At 34.6% G+C, this 18,803-nt stretch overlaps 1 protein-coding gene across 1 annotated transcript; it reads right to left on the bottom strand.

The window, feature by feature from the left end:
• Window positions 1-3,506: 3,506 nt before the first annotated feature.
• On the bottom strand, window positions 3,507-15,488 carry LOC114712647 (nudix hydrolase 2). Its single transcript, XM_028897197.1, has 10 exons — window positions 15,309-15,488; window positions 14,045-14,264; window positions 12,519-12,745; window positions 11,046-11,111; window positions 10,789-10,926; window positions 9,754-9,831; window positions 9,618-9,668; window positions 9,511-9,545; window positions 8,563-8,671; window positions 3,507-3,919 (listed from the first exon to the last, which is right to left on the bottom strand). The coding sequence occupies exons 2-10, from the start codon at window positions 14,163-14,165 to the stop codon at window positions 3,713-3,715; spliced, it is 1,032 nt and encodes a 343-aa protein (XP_028753030.1). The 5' UTR covers window positions 14,166-14,264; window positions 15,309-15,488; the 3' UTR covers window positions 3,507-3,712.
• Between the last annotated feature and the right edge of the window lie 3,315 nt (window positions 15,489-18,803).

Below are 18,803 nucleotides of genomic sequence, written 5' to 3'. Positions count from 1 at the left end.
ATACCAACACAAGGGTATGTAAGCGTAGTACAAGAATTGCCAATTAATTAGATTCGACTTTGAGATTTCTTTAGTCATTTTGCAAATTATTAGTATATTGGAACTTATATATTTGGACACCTTTAAGGGATGCATCATGGTCATTTACTCACCAGACTTTCTGCAATGTCTGGGTTGAATTACGATTCCCATCTATGGGCTCACGATTGCGAATACAAGAACGGAGGAGAATGAGCGGGAACCAAGGATAATTTAGTAATTTTAAATTTATATTTTTGTTGTTACAAGATTTGGCATTAATATAATTTTTGGTCCCTCAAATTTGCCCTTATTTTGGTTTTTGCCTTTCAAGTTTTTTTATTTAAAATATTGGTTCCTATAATTCAATAAATATCTGAACTATTTCGCCCATTTCGGAACCAAAACTTGTAGTTTAAAACCTGAGGGACCAAAATTAAAACTAGGACAAATTTGAGGAAACAAAAATTATATTAACCCTCCAAAATTTTAAATTTATATTTTAGTGTGTTACCTTTTTTCTGGGCCTTTTTCTTCTTTCAACTTTTAAGCCCAGAGTATTTACTTTTGCTTATCCATGCGTGTACATGCGTTTTTGTTTCAGGAGTGACGTTGCTGATTTCTTAGGAAAGATGGAGATAGTATTGGAAGGGCATGATTTTTTGATTTTGGGATTAAACATCTTCTTGCCCAGAGGATACGAGATCCCTCTCTCTTTTGATCAACATCAAAATTTGCATAACGTTGGCAAATGTGAGATGATTAAAGCGAAAAGGAATCAAAGGAAGAAGCCTTTTAACAATGACAAAAATAATGTTTATCATCAGAATCATCAGAAATATGATAATAACAATAAGAAAGATAGCAGCCGCAAGAAGCGAAAGATGGATCATGAAACGAAAGAAGATGATGGTAAAGCTAATAACAGAAGAAAGAGTGATTATTTATGGACAATAGAAGAAGAGCCTGATCTCTGGAAATGTGAACGTTATGGTATAAGCTACGTCCGCTTACCTGAAGATTATCAGAGTCCTATAGCTAGTGGGAGATCTAAGCTTGATGCTTCAGTGTTAAACGATCGCTTCGTATTGAACCCACAAGGTGATCAAGATTATTCCAAGTCCAAGAAAGTGTTCAATAAGTATCAGAAAACTTTGTTCAAAGTTGAAGATGAACAGTTTGAAGTGGACATGTTATTAGGGTCTTTGAGCTCAACGTGTGAACGTTTCGAGGAAGTGAATCAGAACATAGTTCAGAACAAGATCAATAATGTCAAGGGTAGACTTCAGATAGACGAATACTTTAGGGTTTCACATTTAAGACTGGTCGAGCGTATGTACGGTGAGCATAGTCTGGATATTCTGGAGGAGCTACGCAACAACCCAACGGTTACTTTGCCCAGAATCCTAAAGCATCTAAAAGAAAAATATGAGCAGATGAAACACAGTTGTTTAGAATTCAACAAGGTTTGGGCTCAAGATTACGCTAACAACCACGCCAAATCACTGGATCATTTCTCATCATAGCGTGGTTTTGGGCCATTATATTGTTCCTTGGATGGAAGAAGTTGTTTTCAGTTAGTATGTATGGTAGTTGAATTGAGTTAGTTTGGATGAAAGCGAAATTGATTTCCGATTATAGCTTTATTTTTTCAGGCCGTTGTTTTCTGATAAACCTGTTTTTAGGGCTGGAAAAAAAAATCAATTGCAGTACACTTAATTTTATACTCTCTCTGTTTCTTATTATAAGAGACGAATAACTGAATTACATTGATAAAAAAAACAGTTAAAATTAGTTAAGAACAATCAATGTGTAAAAAGTGCAATTTTTTTTCCAAAAATACCCTTATTAATAAGGAGAGAGAGCATGAGAGAAAACAATGAAATTATTAAAAGAAAGAGAAGTAGGAGGGAGAGAGAGTGTGAGTTGGAGACAAATAAATATGAGTAAACTAGGAAATCAACACAAAAAAATAGAGACAACTTTTAAGTGTCTCTTATATATAAGAACATGCCATAAGCATCAAATGTCTTTTATAATAAGGAATGGAGGGAGTAACATTTATCCGTCTTTCTCAGGTCCCTTCACTACTATTAATTATTTGAATGGGAATAAGAGAAAATAATCATATCAAAAATCAATATCTTAAATACATATATAGTAATATATGATAATAGTAGTAGTATTTTATTTCTTGACACTGCTTTTCTTTTATTTGGAGAATTAGACGAAACGAGTTGAAAGTTTAAACCCGAAAATCATTTTAAAAAATAAAAGTACTTATGGCTACCGGAGAAAAGTCTATTTTGTGTGTGTGTAAAAAATATTGAAGATGGCTGAATTATATACAACACTTAAATTCATTACTTTGAACACCGACACAACGAAGTAAAATAGCAGCCACACACAACAACAACAAAAGTAGAAGGAAAGAGAAAAAGCAACACCTAAGATGGCAAATCGGAGAAGAGTGTTTTTAACTTACCTTCCGCTTGGCTATGAAGTTTCAGGCTCTTAAAATCGCAATTGCCATGATGATGAGAAGTCACAACTTTTAGACAACAAAATCACCACCTTCAAATAGCAAAATGGCAAGGAGAGTTTAGCACACATTGTCGCCACAAGTTGAGATGTCCGCCGCGGGTTTCATTACGTATACATGTCGTCACTGCAAGTTTATCATTAGAGAAAAGAAACCGCAAGAAAGAGTAGAGTGCATCAGGTTTCCTGTCTTAGGACTATTCAATTTGATTCAAAATTATCCATTATCGTTTGTTAAAGGGGAGCAGATGAGTATAGACGACTTTTTTTTCTCCGTTTTTCAAGATAAATGAAAAAGGCAAAGGTCAAATGTATTTTTTGTGGTACTATAGTGTAATCAACTAATTCAAAATAGTTAAAAACACATTCAGGAGTTGTTAATAGTTGATAAAATTTAGGAAATGGGTAAAATCTAAATATCAGTAGTGAATTTTTGCTCAAGTATAAACGCTTAATATGAAATGATTATAACATATTCAAAACTTGTTAATACCCGATAAAGTTTAGAAAATGGGCAAAATCCTAACAACATTCATGAACATTAACTCAAATATAAATTCAAAATGATTAAAACCAATTCAAAAGTTGTTAATCCCTCCATGTTTTTCAAACAAGGTTTTTTTTTTGAAATAAATAAGAAGTTCTTTTTGTCTTTATCTCAAAAATTTGGGAAGCTTCTGCTAAGGACATTCCCCGTACGTCAACTTTAGTGCACATTTTGCATCCGTGTGTGTATATATAGGTTTGGGGAAAAAAACTACTCAAAGGCATAAAGGTCATTTGACAACATTTTTTAAATACCAAATGGACGGATTTGGTATTTTCAATATTGAAATCATTGATTTGTGATTTGTATATTTAAATGGTACATTTTATCATCTCCCTATATTTATCTATCATTTGCGGACCTAAATTTTTTCTACCAATATATGTACACATTTTAATCATTTAGCTAACAGTGATGCTTCTATTGCAATTATTTCCAAATGTTCGCTTGACAATTCAGGTTGAAGCAAGTGTTTCAGGTAGGAACTCGTCTAATTCAATTACTGCTGCTTCTTAGCTGAAGAATACAGGCATTTTATATCACCAGGAAATTAACTCAAATAATACAAAGATGTTCAAATTGAATAGTTTCTAGTTGCTTAAACTTTTATGATGCCAAGGAGCTATACCTCTTCCAGTCTCCAGAATTGAAGTACAAATAACTGTTCTTCTCAGAAAAATTTGATGATAAAGGCACAGTATTAAATCCAGAATATTGTCTGTTGACCTTTTCCCAGCATATATCATTGATGTACTTCAGAAGTTGATGCTTCTGTACAAACGGCTGAGCTGCATATTCCTCAAACGGCATCCACTGCAGCGAGAGTCATTATAAGAATGGATACGTGCCCTTGCTTCTAATGTTTTTGCTCTTTCAAGGCATTTCAAATTCATAATTAATACTCTTGTGTGGATTTCAGCAAAAATAATGCAACGGCTAGGAAAATAAAGCATGGAAGATGTATTGATAGAAATCTCAACTCGAGTTGAAGTAGTTCTCAATATGATATTAAAACCTCCATCACCAAATAGTCAAGCTTTTGATCTTTGTTAAAATTGAAGTTACAGCAGAAAGTATGATATGCTTCGCCCTCATTTTACTCTACAAGTATAAAGGGCTTTTGTATCAAGGTTGCTTTAAAAATTTAACCCAAAGGATATTTGGCAGAGCGGATATGTTTGAGATATTAGTTAAACTAAGGGCCCAATTGGTTGTTGGAGGCGCTCCCCCCCCCCCAAAGGCCCCAGTAAAGACCTATTAGAAACAATCCTAATTGAGGTATAGTAAGATACTAAATATAAATACCTTTCCTAATAAGAATTTGAATCTTAGTTCACTATGTTGTAAGGGACTAGCTGTAACATCCTGAGTTTTATCGGGTTTTAATAGCCTCTTTTGGTTGATTTTGAGGATAGATTAATGATTTAATCTTGATCTTGGTGTTTGGATTGGATTTGAGGTATGTTGGAGGAATAGGTGAACGTACCCCTCTCAGGGGAGAGTATCCTTTCGGGAAGGTTTCGCCACGGTGAAGGTAGGGTTATGCCGCGACGAATGTTTTCTGGGCTAGCGAGAGTTTCCTCTCGGGAAGCTTTCGCCGCAGCGAAGATTGGAGTTCGCCGCGGCGAAGTCAGGTTTTCAAGCGAGTAATCCCTCTCAGGATTAGTTCGCCGCGGCGAAAGGTCGCAAATTTATATAGATGCTGGAGGGTTCAATTGTGCGAAAATTAGAAAATCTGAAAGAGGAGAGAGGAGCTCTGCTAGGGTTTCGGTGTTGAGGCTTGAGAAAGACATTTCTAAGGATCCATTACCTCAAGTAAGTGATTTTAACCTCTAATCTACTTTCTTTCTTGGAATTTCTGAAGATTTTTTGTGGAACCCTAGGATTTTCTAAGTTGTGATGGAATTGAGGTTTGTGACTGATTGTTTTAAGTTTAATTGATTGCTTTGGGTTAGTTTAAGTATTTAACCGGTGTAGTTTTTTTGGATTTAAAGAATCTTGAATTTTTGGAGCTAGGGTTTATGGAAATGGGAGATTTGGGATTGAGGATGACAATGTAGAGGTTGATTTTGAGTTTTGTGATTTGGGTTATGTTAAGGAGGGTTAAATTGGATGTTTAATCGGTTTAGATTGTTATTAGAACTTCAATTGTTCAAAATAGATGTTTGGGTGTAGAATTCCTATAGTGTGTCCTTGAGGTTATGAAATTTAATGGATGTTTGGAAAGGAATTAAGGTTTTAATGGATTGGTATGATTTTGGAGTGTTGTTTTGATGGTTATACCCTTTGAGTTGGGTAGAACTTTGGTTGGAGCTAGGAATTTTGTGTCCCCAAGTGTTGTTTTGGCCACATTATTAGTTTGAAAGCTAATACATGATAGTTGTGTGTTTGTGTGCTTGTGTAGACCGGTTGTGAGTCTTGTTGGTGCACGGGGTCACATTGTTGGTTTATTGTTCCTTACTCAGGCGAGAGGTAACCACTTTCCAATCCTTAGTACTTGCTTCTGTGGTATTGTGAGTAGATTTATGTTTTGTACTCCGAGTAACAATTATGTTCAAAGTGTATGTTATATATAAAAAGGGAAACCGTCTTGTGGGGTTTCGATTGATGATGAATGAAATCTTGAAATTGTGAAGGATATGCCACTGAATGAAGTTACTCATGAAATGTTCAGTTACTATTTGATTATGATTTGAGCATGATGCATGAATTGGGAATTAGTGAGAGTTTTTAATATTTACTACCACGTGGTAAGGCCTCCATTAATGCATGATGGTTGGCTCAATACGTCCCCCATAGTGAGGGATAGGCCTTTTGGCTCCTTATATCCCCCAGAGTGAGGGATAGGCCTTTTATGGCTCCTTACGTCCTCCATAGTGAGGGATAGGCCGGGTTCGGCTCTTGAAAATCCCTCAAAGTGAGGGATATGGTTGAAGGGAATTGCATCATTTCACTCGCATGAATTGTTGTGGCTATCTTGTTATCATATTACTTGTGAACTGCCCTACTTGATACCTCATGAGTACCTATTTAGTAGTACCTAGAATTGGAAAGATTGGTTACTAGGACGTTTGTCTCATCCCGTGGTTTACAATGTTTTCAGGGGAAGGTTCCGGGTGTGGGCCATCGGGAAGAGACGCAGAGGCTTGAGCTTGGTTAGCTTTAGGCTTCTAGCCTTTGTATATGTATGGCTAGTATATATTGTCACATTTAGGACTGCTTTTTGAAATATTTGACTACCCGGCCTTATTGTAAACTGGAGAGAATGTATCTCCTTATTTTGGTTGGCCGGAGGCCATTGCTAGTGTCTTATGAAACTCTAGATTATTTTGTTGGGAATCATTTAGATGGACTGATGTGATGTCTGTTGTTACCCGGGCCGGAGGCTCGGAGGCCCAGTAGATGTAAATGAATGATTTCAGTTGCATGCAACGGACTTTGAGTTGGAACCGAGTTTAAATGTTGATTTCTAAAGTTATGCAAATTTCTTTCTACTATGGTAGTTCATTTTATCAGCGTTCCTTTTCTACCATAGTAGTGGTGTTATGACTAGATTATAATGTTTTATGGTGAGTTATAAGGTTATGAGGTTAAGGGTTTTTACACTAGCCGTTTCTGTTAGACCCATCCCCTATTGGTAGGCACTTTGATAAAGTAAACAAGTACTCTAAGAGGAAAATAACCCTTCTGTATAAAATAATATATATTTACACACACACACATATAAAAACTAACGAGCTATCACATTTATTTATAATGGGTATCACATTACCACATTCCATTTCTTTTTCACCTGCTTAAGCATACAAAACTAAACATGTTCCTATTTCTTTCTATATAATCCAAGCATGGATCGAAAGACTCCTTTCAATTCCCTTCATTCCCTTTCATATACTCCCTCTATAGTAACCACATGACCCTTGAGCAAATTTTGCAGTCACCCAAATTTTTTGCTGAACTTTCACAACTTCCTTTCTATGAGTTAAAAGCTTACATACAGCTCTCATAAAAACAAAAACTAAATTACACATACCTTCCTCAAGTTTTGGTGAAATTACATGCATGCCATTCAAAAACACAAGTAAATTACAAAATCTGCAATGAGTTTTGATAAAACAATACTGACCTTCATTCTTTTTTTTTTTTTTTAAATAATATACCTCAGTTTCATTTTGGAGGAATGATATTTAAAGTCCGAATAAACCCATTTAATGATACCTATCCCAAAACATTTTGATGGAAGATAAGCTGCAAATATCTATTTAGACAATTGCAAAAACATGAGTCTTGATAGCAAATTACTGCAAGTAGCCTGTGGCACATTAGTGTCCTCACCTAGTGATTTGCAACTAAAACTATTACGTTTGCAACTGTTTGAATATATATTTGCAACTTATCTTCCTTGAGGATATTTTAATATCATTCAATTATTTGGCTGTCACTTTTGGGAATACAAAAGTCCTTCTGAGATTATATTAACAACTGGGCAAATTTTTTTTTATTATTATTTTTTTTTTTTTTTTTTTGCCCCTCTCAAAGTCCATTTACAACGCTTAGAGTCTTCTTGTCAGAAGATAATCTGGATTGCTTTTCAAAAGTTGCTTTTGGTTTTTTGAACTTTCGGTTACTCTCCCCCCCCCCCTCCCCCTCTTTTTTTTTTTTTTTTTTTCCCTGGTGAACTTTCTTTCGGTTACTTTTCAATGCAAAAACTACTCTAGGTTACTTCTCAAATAACTTTTAGCTTATCAAACTGACCTTTTCAAAGATGTATCCCAACATAAATTGTTACAACAACTAACTTTCACCAAACTGATTTTTGGCAAATGACTTCTGATAAACAAACTCTTCACAAACTAAAAATCACATACTTAACCTTTTTGCGATCTATCATCTTCCAACTATTTAGAAGTCCATGTATTTTGAAAATAGAAAAAATGTTGGTACAATTTCAATATCTCAAGAATGCATGATAATTTACTTAATGTTTCAAGAAAGTTTGCTCAAAGTTCTCGAAAGAGGGTAAATATGTAAATTTTGGCAAAATTCAAGGAGTTGTATCATTTTTTAAAATAAAGGCAAATCTATGTAATTTTAATAAAAATAGTGTGATTTAATGTGTTACCCGGTGTCTTGAGAAATGAATCATATTATTCATGGTTTCTACGAACTGAGAATTTTTCTGCCAACTTCGTAAGTATTGAGAATTGCCAGAGTTCTTATCTTACATATACATATATAGATTTAAAGACCATCTTTGTAAAACTCATGGCCTTCGTTAAGCTTTTATGTTGAAATAGTCATAATGTGAGGGGAGAAACATAAATGATGGCTTAAAATGAAATAAAAATTAAGAGAAAAGATGATATCTCGATCCAAAACCGTTGACCATTCTAAAGAAGCAAGAACGAAAAACCATGATTAGTTAACTTAGCTTTAACCTTATAGTACACACATACCTGAGCAGACTCTAGTTCCACATCTTGGATTTGAATGTCAAAAGAAAGTGGGCGCAGCATGCACACAAAGAACAGATCCGACTTCTCAAAGAATGACTTGTGACTTTGTCTGAAGACCACAAGAAGAAGAAGATAATGCTTAGCTATCTGCATTGGTGTGGTTCTCGAGATAATAAAGTTAAGAACATGAGCAGTTCCTAGCTTTCCAGTATAGAACAGTAAAATGTGCAATATGACGTCCCAATCATGGTGCATTTCATTAAAAAAAAAAAAAAAAAAGGGCAAAGAAAAGGAAATTTCTAAAAATTTATGCCCCATTTCATTGCACTTGGAGCATGTGATGCTTCCTTATAGTATCTATGCTTCATAAAGTACCAACAGAAACATTGGCAAATTTAAGATTATTACGATCACCGTCTCCAACCTAGAATAGAAATGTCAGTCCATTGTTAATTATGAAATAGTAGAAATCTGATAATTATTTAGGCTCCACCGGATTTTAACTACATAATGTTGATAGACCAGTCCATTACAGCAATATCTGGCTCTCAATCTCAAGGGCAAGAAATGATAGAATTCTACCCAAACATAATGTTGATAAACCTTATGTTAGTGCCTTGTCATGCTTACTCATTGGATCTATGCTTATTGGAGTACCCAAAAGCATTGGCAAAGTTAAGACTAGTACATTATAAACTATAACCTAGAATAGAACTTTCAGTTGATTAGCAGTATTAATTATGAAATAGTTGAGATTTGAGAATTATTGGAGCTCCATAGAACATAATGTTGAAGGACAGCCCTTTTCATTAATCTTTGGCTCCTAATCTCCAGTGCAAGGAAAGATAAAATTTTACATAGCATAATGTAGACGAACCTCGTGCATCTAAGCTAGTAGGTGTTTAGTTCAAGGGTAAGAAAGGATAGACTTTTACATAAAGATGCTACCTGAATGCTAATACCTCCAAAAATTCTGAGTCAACCTGAAAATTTATCATCAAACAACTGATTTCAGGACCAGTCCACATTTAACTTTGACAAAAGAGAAAACTTACTCCTGTTTCTTCTTTGACCTCTCTTACGGCTGCTTCACAAATATCCTCTCCCTGAATCAGTCATTGAATGGGTGGTGGATTATATACTCAGCACAGCTTATGACACTGTAATTAGAAGGACACCCAAAATAGAAACCTGATCAACAACTCCAGTAGGGAATTTCCAGACTCCAGTTCCCTGAAATAGCCCAGTTTTTTCTTGAACTACTAGGACCTAGGATCACATAATATGAGAGAATAAGTCGATGTAGAATATTAACAATAAACTATATTATGAATCCTTGGGTAAATTGCATCTTAAGACTTGTGTCATCACAAATTTATGCTCAGACCTTAAAGACCATAGTTACTTGTCATGACCAAGATATCATTAGAATTTAAGGGGAGTTTTAGGAAAGTTACTATTACTATGAAGCTTTAGAGAAGTTATTGCAATTCTCCTAAACATTTAATAAGAACTTTCCTAAAACTTGATAGTAACTAAGGACTTTGGATAATTATAAGGTCTTTTAACGTAATTTTCCTAATATTTGGAGGTTTAAGACTACTTATTTTCCGGTGAAGTTAACATTTTGGAAATTCACCATACAGAAACACAGGTGGATTCACATCCACCTAAGCATGAGGGGAAGCATAGGGCAAACAGATTTTTGTAGGAGAAAATTAAAGTTAAATCCTTGGGGTGGTCTCATCTAGTGATACCGATAACCCATTCACAGCATTAGTTCCAGCAGCAAGGGCATAAGGTTCTACTACATTTATAAACCGCCAAATGAAGAGATGCACGGTGATTTTTCCCTTTCACTTTCTCAAAATATATTAAGTTCTCATCAGAATAGAAAAGAATGAAAAGGGAGATAGGATGAGAAAAGAATTTTTATAGATGAGAAATAATCCTTCCACATTTAGGGGGAAAAATTAATTAGGGCTTATTGTTTATTGACGACAACAAATACACAATAGGCATTGCATGAAACATTACTTCCACCTCTACCTTTTCTTCCCCATGACACTCAAGGCCTAAATATACCAGTCCATCACTATTTTACTTCATGACAGTTGGAGATATTAACATTTTATCTCGAGAATAAAGCAATATTGATCACAGCCTCACAACCCAGTTAACCTAAAAACCTGAAATAGTATATTATTATTAAATGTTGGAAAATACCTCTTGTTTTCTGTTCATCACAAATGCACCGACACCCACTCGGTGAGATGCATTTGCTGGAATAGTGTTTGCACCTTCAGGAATCCAGTATACCAGCATTAAATATTTTGGTTCTGCATGGTGGTACCAGAAGCCTTCCTGTATGGAAGTGCCAGAGAACCAATGGTTAATACGCAAAATTAGCACCCAACAATCTAAGTGGAACTGACGATTTCACAAGTCAAACTAACATCTCAAAAGTAAAACACTAAATTCACCTTAACTAGAGGCTCAACAAGATTGACAAGATGGATAGGTAATTTTATCCAAACACCCTTCTTGCCCTGCAAGATAAGGTTAATTCAGTAATTGCATCAAATATGTTTTACAGTACAAATTCTACATTTCCAGAACTTGAAGTACTAATAAAGATAAGCCAAGAGAATCTGGCATGGCAACTACTAATGTAGTACATGATTCAAGTTTGGCTGCATATGCATGATAGGGTTATCAGTTTTTCCTTCTCTTTATTGTATTTGGTTAACATTTACTCCTAATTTGCGTGTCCAAACAAAAACAGCTATATTAAAATTTAAAATAAGAGTGTTGACGATCAACATCTGTGACTCTACTAATTGTATGATGTGATCCTAGGTGGCATCCTAGGTAGCACCCCACATAGCATCTAAGTACAAGGTAGCCCCCAAGGTGGCGTCAAGCATGACAACCAAATCCTAGGTAGCACCTAAGATCACCAAGGTGATATACAAGTCATCAAGTATCCCCCAGATCCATTGTATGGTAGAAGGCAAAATGCAATGATGGGAAGACTTCCTTTAGCGGCTTGGTGGCGTGCAGACTCAGTGGAGGAGGCTAGGAGGCATGAAGGCTTCCTTGTTTTGGGTTTGATGGCATGAAGATCCATTATTGGATGGAAGATGGCATGTCATGTGTATATTAGAGTCCAATATCAGTCTAGAGTCCATTTAGTTACTTTCATTTGTTTTATTTTAAGTTTAATGGGCAAAACCTTCAATTAGTAGGTCCACGTCATTGTATTTGCTTTATATTTGATACTATTTATGATTATAATTAGACAGACAAACAGCTTGGCTAAGTCAGACCCCATTCAAATAGCTTTTCTGTTCTTTTCCTCTCCTAACAAAAACATATTTCACACACAATCATTTAAGATAGCAAACAAATGCTTATAAATATTGGTTAAATAAGAAACCTTGAAAATAAAAAATCTGTTTAAATAGATAGTTTCTTCTAAAGTTGGTTTCCATGTAAATCAACCAAACATGATGGCTAAGCTTAGTGAGTGAAATTTACATATAAAATGAATGAAACACATCAATATGAGTCCAGTATAACGAATGAGTTGGATGAACTATATTAACTTCTAACAACAGTGAATATGGGATCACAAAACTACCTGTAGCGTGTATATTTCTGTGCATGTATTACTACCACACAACACAAAAAGCAAAGCAGAAAAAGATAGATAAAATAGACAATAAACACAAATTAAATTACCCGAAAACAATATGTTTCCTTTTATTTTGATGACCTCAGAAGCTTTTGAGAACCATAACACGAAGTACAAACAATACCCATCTAATTATGCATAATTACACATGGGGCAAAAAGACCTTATGATTTCTCTGCATTTGTTCCATTACGTTCCACCATGATAATAAATTCAGAATAAAGTTGACTATGACATGAAATTAATGCTAAAAATCTACCAGCTGCTTCCAGTGGGAAATTGAAGCTCTCAGAATTGAGATGAAGGTTGTAGGGTCCATAGGCTCATCCATTTCGACAATAACACCACTATATTTGTCGTTAGTTGATGTTAGTATTTTAACTTGTTCCAATTCATCTGCTGCAGCCACTTGTGTAGCTTTTGATATTGAACTTGTTGAGCTTGCCATGTGTCGAATAGGATAAGGTGTAGTCACTATAGTCCTGACTACAAGGCAACGTAAGGAAAAGTTACATTCACCTCCATGCCTAAGAGTAATTCAGTTGCAATAGTAATTCTAGACAAAGGTTAACAGTATTAAATAGACATTTTATTTAAAAGGAGAGGATAGGCTACCAATCCTCATGACAAATTCCTTTTGATGGTTAAAAAAAGATGATTCTCTTGAGAGAAGCTCTCAAGAAGTATATTGTTTGATGCATTTTGAGATTCTCACATTAAAATTAAGAATAAGAATGAATATCCAAAACATAGATTAAATGTTGTGAAAGCTCATTCTCTTGAGAGATAAAGCTCTCCATCGGATTACCATAAACCTATAAATTGGTGGTGCTAAACAAGATCTTTCAAGCCTACCGAGTTGTTTTACATTGAAAAATGCTGAATGCTTTCAGAAAGGGCGTGATTTTAATATCAGGAAATATGTTAACTGGAACCAAACATCTATTAACAATATGCTTGACGCCTCAACCAATCTAAATGCAAGGAGTAGCAAAAATGCCAATTATGCAGGAGAATCACAATCCGTACAAGCTGTTGCTTTCCAAGCTTTACTAAGAAAGTATTGGACAAAACACGATCAATTTCAAACATTACTTAAACCGAAGATGAGACTTTCTTATTTTCAAATTTGGAATGAATCAAGATTTAATAGAAAGTGAAGTATGAAGATATATCCTAATCAAAGGATGCACTGGATAAAACAAATTGGTGCATCACATGTGGGCCGAAACATAAGCAATGCTACAGACGATTTAATATGTAAAACTAGTTAATAAAGAAGCTACTAAAAATGTGACAACAAGAATACTTGAAGAAACAAGATTTTTTTCTTTTCGGTAAAACGTGTGCCTTTTCTTTTGTTTTCTTTTCTAACTAACAATGTGATACTGAATTATAAAATATATCATTATGCTGTAACAGTCATTAATTTTTATTATGAGATCAAATAGCAAACACCTAAAAATTGGACTTTAAAATAACTTCCTTGGATAAAAGTAAAGTTGGGAAAATGTAATACAAAAGTGAATGCTTCTGTAAAATGGCAAAAGCCAAAGAAATATATAAAAAATAAGTAAGAACCCAAATAAATATCCACATAAGGATCGTTGACAACTGGCATAGAGAACAGAAGGAACTGAAATCAAAGAAATAACTATGTTTATGTGTTCCATGATATCCATAGAAAAGTACAAGGATTTCAAATTGGGTCTCCATCAATCATTAGAAAAGAGCGGTCAGTTGAGACATGTAATAATAGAAACAAGCCATAGCCTGTCTCAGTACCTCCTGTAGCTTCTCTTCTTATTGCTCCAAGTGAAGATATCAAACGCTGACTTTTTGCAAAATAATGATGATTTCCAGATCTTAAAAAGAGGAATGATCGCGTCGGAAGCAGTCTGAGCATGTTATTTGATTGTGCAAATCAAATAACAAATAGACTAAAATCTCAAAGATGTCATACTTTCAGCTTCCACATTACTTTTTCCTCCCAATTTCCATATACCTGCGTAAATAGTCCTCAAAGTTCTCAGTGGGTGTGCTAAATTCACCCCCTCTGGCTTTGGCTTGATAGAGGGGATGGGACAGATCTTAATGTTCATTTTGTTGGCGGAAAGAAAAGGGACTTTTCATGATCCCTTCTTTGGTCTGAAAGGAGAGGGGAGGGGAGATAATAAATAATTTATCATTACCCTTACATGTTAGTCTCTCTCTCTCTCTCTCTCTATATATATATATAGATATATATTTTATATATTTGTCCCTTGTACAAATTAATCCTACAAGTTAACCCAAGTTGCATAATTCATGAAAACTCACACTCACTCAACATATTGTCAATATGTGTTATAAAAATATTAATGAAATGATGATAATTTTTTAAACTCCCTTAAGCCTCTTTGAATACACCTCAATTCTGCATAGAATCTAATATACCATCCAAAGGAATGGGTTAATTCATCGTATAAAGTTTGTCGTCCGTTCTAAATTTGTCAAAATATATCAATAAATTAGTCAATAATCAGACCAGCAGCTCCAAAGTCCAAACTAAATTATAAATGAGACAGACATAATACGCAAAAAGCCGTAATCAAACCAAACATCAATTATAAGAAAACATGTAAATTAAACTAGTGCATATCGAATCAGACCAACTATGGTTATATCTCCAAAACCATGATTATATCTCTTCGGACCAATCCAACGAACAGTTTATAAGGGAAGAGGGCAAAAAACAAGATTTTACCAGCCATAACATATGGGAAGACCCATCGAAAGAAGAAACGAGAGCATAATCAGCGATGGGTGACGCACATAAAGCATAGAAAGGAGAGCATAAATAAGCCATAACAGACGGACAAGAGTTTATCGCCAGTTTGTGCAGAGCATATCTATAAATGAGAAAGGAAGCACAGAAAGCACCAAAAAGAAAATGGTCATAAAGGAGAAATCAGATCAATTTGTGTGGATATATAAAGGCAGAGGAAATATACAAAAATCGAGTAAAATCACCGGCAGTGGAAAGAAAGGACAACGGAGGGAAACTCACATTAAAGGAGAGGAGGCCACCGCAAGACGAGGTGGGGATCGCACATAGACGCCGGAAGCTGGGTGAGTGAAGCAAGGGGAACAAAAAGGTCCCCACTTTGTGAGGCGGAGTGGCAGCAGAGAATTTCCTCCCCGAACCAAGGGTGTGGAAGCAGAAGCGCGAATGATTGATTTCGTCCAGGAGCACGCTACTTGACTTGATCTTATCTATTGCTTGCTTGCTTACACAATATTGCGCGAATTTTCAGTTAAGTTGTGGAGAAGAAAAACTCCGACTGTACTGAGGCTACTAGTTTTTGGGAGAATTATAATTATAATGATATTCTAAAAAAAATTACTAAAAAATTTTAATAACAACCTAAACAGTTTATACTAAAAAATTTCGAAATAGAAAATGACAACTTTTAAAACTTTTTTATAATTATTTTTTTTTCTTAGCATCTCATTATAATTCTTCCTTGATTTTTTATATAGGGGTTATGATCCTACGTACCTCTTTAGAAACTTTTTCTTTTTTGGTAAATACCTCTTTAGAAACTTTATTGATAAAGCTATATTACTTTCTTATAAGAATTGGCAAGTGATGGTTCACTGCACTCATAAAAAGAATAATTCTATGACTAATTGCCTTACCAAGTTATCACATAAGGGGGAAGGGAATTATTACATCTCTGATTACATTCCATCTTTCTTAATGTAAGATGGATGTTGATGAAAGAAGCCTATTTTTCTCTGCTTGTAACCTTGACTTTGTTCTTTTGTGATTAATGGATATATAATTTCTATATTCTTAGACAAAATTTTAAAATTGTCCAATATTCCTCTATATAACCGGATAATTGTGCATTGGTGGGAGAAATTATTGCATGCTCTAGCACCACGTCATCCGTGGACTAGCCAATAAAAACATGATACCACACTCACATTAATTATTAGGAAGATGCTTTGTTGGCTTTAAGAGGTGTTTTCATTGAAATCAAATTATAGTTTTAAAAATAATTTTACGGCATGCAAAACAAGTATGTGAAAAGAATTTTATCTCAACTTGTATGAAAGCGTTTTGAAAAAGCACTTTTGAGAGAAACCAAAGTTGTAAACTCACCTAAATACTCTCAACAATTCCAAAACTTATTAAGATTATCAATGGATTACAATTGTGCTGGAATAGAAGATTTAGGACTATTATAGTGCACTCTGAATGTACTGAGACAATTAATTTGTGCCTTAGGGGTTGTGATGTTAACTACCCCTATAAGATTATTGTGCAGAATACTAGACTTAATGTTAATATGTATTGGTAGGTTTCAGTTAGGTATAACATTAGGGAAAATTTCATTTTAGCAAATCATTCAGTAAAAGCTACTCATGGCTTGAATGAGAATTTTTGTATCTTTGATCAATTTTCACCTATAATGCATGAGGGGGATCTCATTAGAAAGGAGTAACTTCTGTATTGTTGTTTTTACTAATATTGTTGTTAGTTCATATTTGAAATCTTTTGGAAAATATTAAATATCTCTTCAATTCCCTTCACCCCTGAACCCTAAATGCTTTGTCAAATCAATTTCTAAAAAAACCCTATCTCCATCTCTACTTTTATTCTTCATCCATTCTCCATCAAAATTAACTTTTGAGAAACTTTCTCACTCTCTTTCTTTGTCTCGTTCCATTGTATTTTGTGTCATGCTTGCTTTTCTACTGATTTCTTCATCTAAAGGTTGAGATTACCTAGTCAAAGGCGCTTAAGATTCTTGGACACTCCCTTGTCCTCTCCAAATTCCCTTAGTCGTCATTAGGCTTGTAAACGACATTTCAAAGTTGGCTATTTATTCTATAATCCTGAAGGGATGAACGAGGTTTAAGTATGGGTCTTAAAAAATAAATATTTCAAATGTAGTAGAGAAGCATTTATGTTTTCTTTCATTTTGCAATTGGACTTTCTTAGTCTGTTTGCTTTGGCCTTTTGCTCTTAGCATTTTATCCATTGTTGTTTTGTTATATTGTACTAGTCTCTCTATGGTTATTTAATAGTAATGAGAAGTGTTTAGTTTGACCAAAAAAATGATGTAGAGAAGAATAATAGAAGAGACATAATAATGATAGAAAGAGAGAGTTTTTGGTAAGTTGATTTGACACATCCAAGGGGAGACAAGAGAACTAAAGAGATATTTTATACTTCTAAATGACACAAACGAGGGAAGAAAGACATATAACATGTAGGATTTAATGAGGGCAAGGTCATGTGCCTTTATTAGGCAAGTAGACAAGAAAGAACACCCATAGCATGAAAGAATTTCTCTATTGGTGTCATGGATTTTCTTTTTTTCTTTTTATTATAGGGTGTGGTTGCGTTTGGTGTGTGCGCTTTGCTAAACTAGTATGGCAAGTTGCTTTTTTTTTTTTCCATATTTATGTACAGGCCATGATCAGTGTGGCAAGTTGCTTTTTTTTTTTTCTTTTTCATATTTATGTACAGGGCTATGGTCAGTTATTTTGTAACATCCTAAGTTTTAATCCTGAGGTTTAGCAATCTCTTAAACTCTTATTAGAGTAATTGAGTGCTTAATCTTGAGTTTTGATGCTAAGTTTAGTGTCAGTGGAGTTAAAGTTGGAATAGAGGGTGTATTGAGGTGAACAACCTTGTTCTGGGTTTTTCACTATGGCTAAAGGGGAAGTTCGCTACGGTAAACCTTGCTAGGGAGAAAAAGGAGTGTCTCAGGTTTCTTCACCATGGCAAAAGAAGGAGTGTGCCATGGAGGAGCTGGCCAGAGTAAGCGAGTGACCCTTTCTGGATATTCTTTTGCCTTGTGTAACACCTCATGTTTAAATCAATTAACTTTCCTTGTGAAAGCATTTGGAATCACTTTTGAAGGCTACAATTGATGAAAAATCAAGTTTGAAAATTTTCATTTACGGGTTACTATTCATTGTTACCTTAAAATGTGACAAACTTCGAAAATTCATAACTAATTGTAGAAAAATTGAAATTGAGTGATTCCAAGTTCTACAGAAAGCTCTTTGGATAAAATTTTGAGGAAAAATAATTTCTAAACTGATTGCCTTGAAATACGAGCTCAATTTCCTTTGAAAAAGTTACTGTTCATTTGGTCATTTGCGGATTTTACTGTATTTTTGCCTAACTTTGGAAAGGCATAACTTTCTGCTCGGTTATCGGAATCGGGCAAACTACCCCTCATTTTAAAGAGAAACATCAGATCTCTTTTCTTGCCAAATCTTATGACCTAACTCACTCGTTTGATAGGTCAAATTGGAGCTACAAATTCACTACTCCAGGACTTACGTTTTATCCCTTAACATCTCTTTAATTCTTTTTATTTCTTTGGCATACATAACATGGCCTTACTCTTTCCCGTTCATGCTCATACACTTTCATTCATGACATAAATATTATAATAAAATACATGGCATCATTAGCATCCATAACATAGTTCACAAAATAATAGAATTATACATTTATCAACAGTCTCATCCATTA

The sequence above is a fragment of the Neltuma alba genome, unplaced genomic scaffold (assembly GCF_004799145.2).
Source record: "Neltuma alba isolate B1F8T4 unplaced genomic scaffold, ASM479914v2 tig00011386_pilon, whole genome shotgun sequence".
Classification (NCBI taxonomy): Eukaryota; Viridiplantae; Streptophyta; class Magnoliopsida; order Fabales; family Fabaceae; genus Neltuma; species Neltuma alba.
This window is presented reverse-complemented; position numbering and strand designations above follow the sequence as displayed.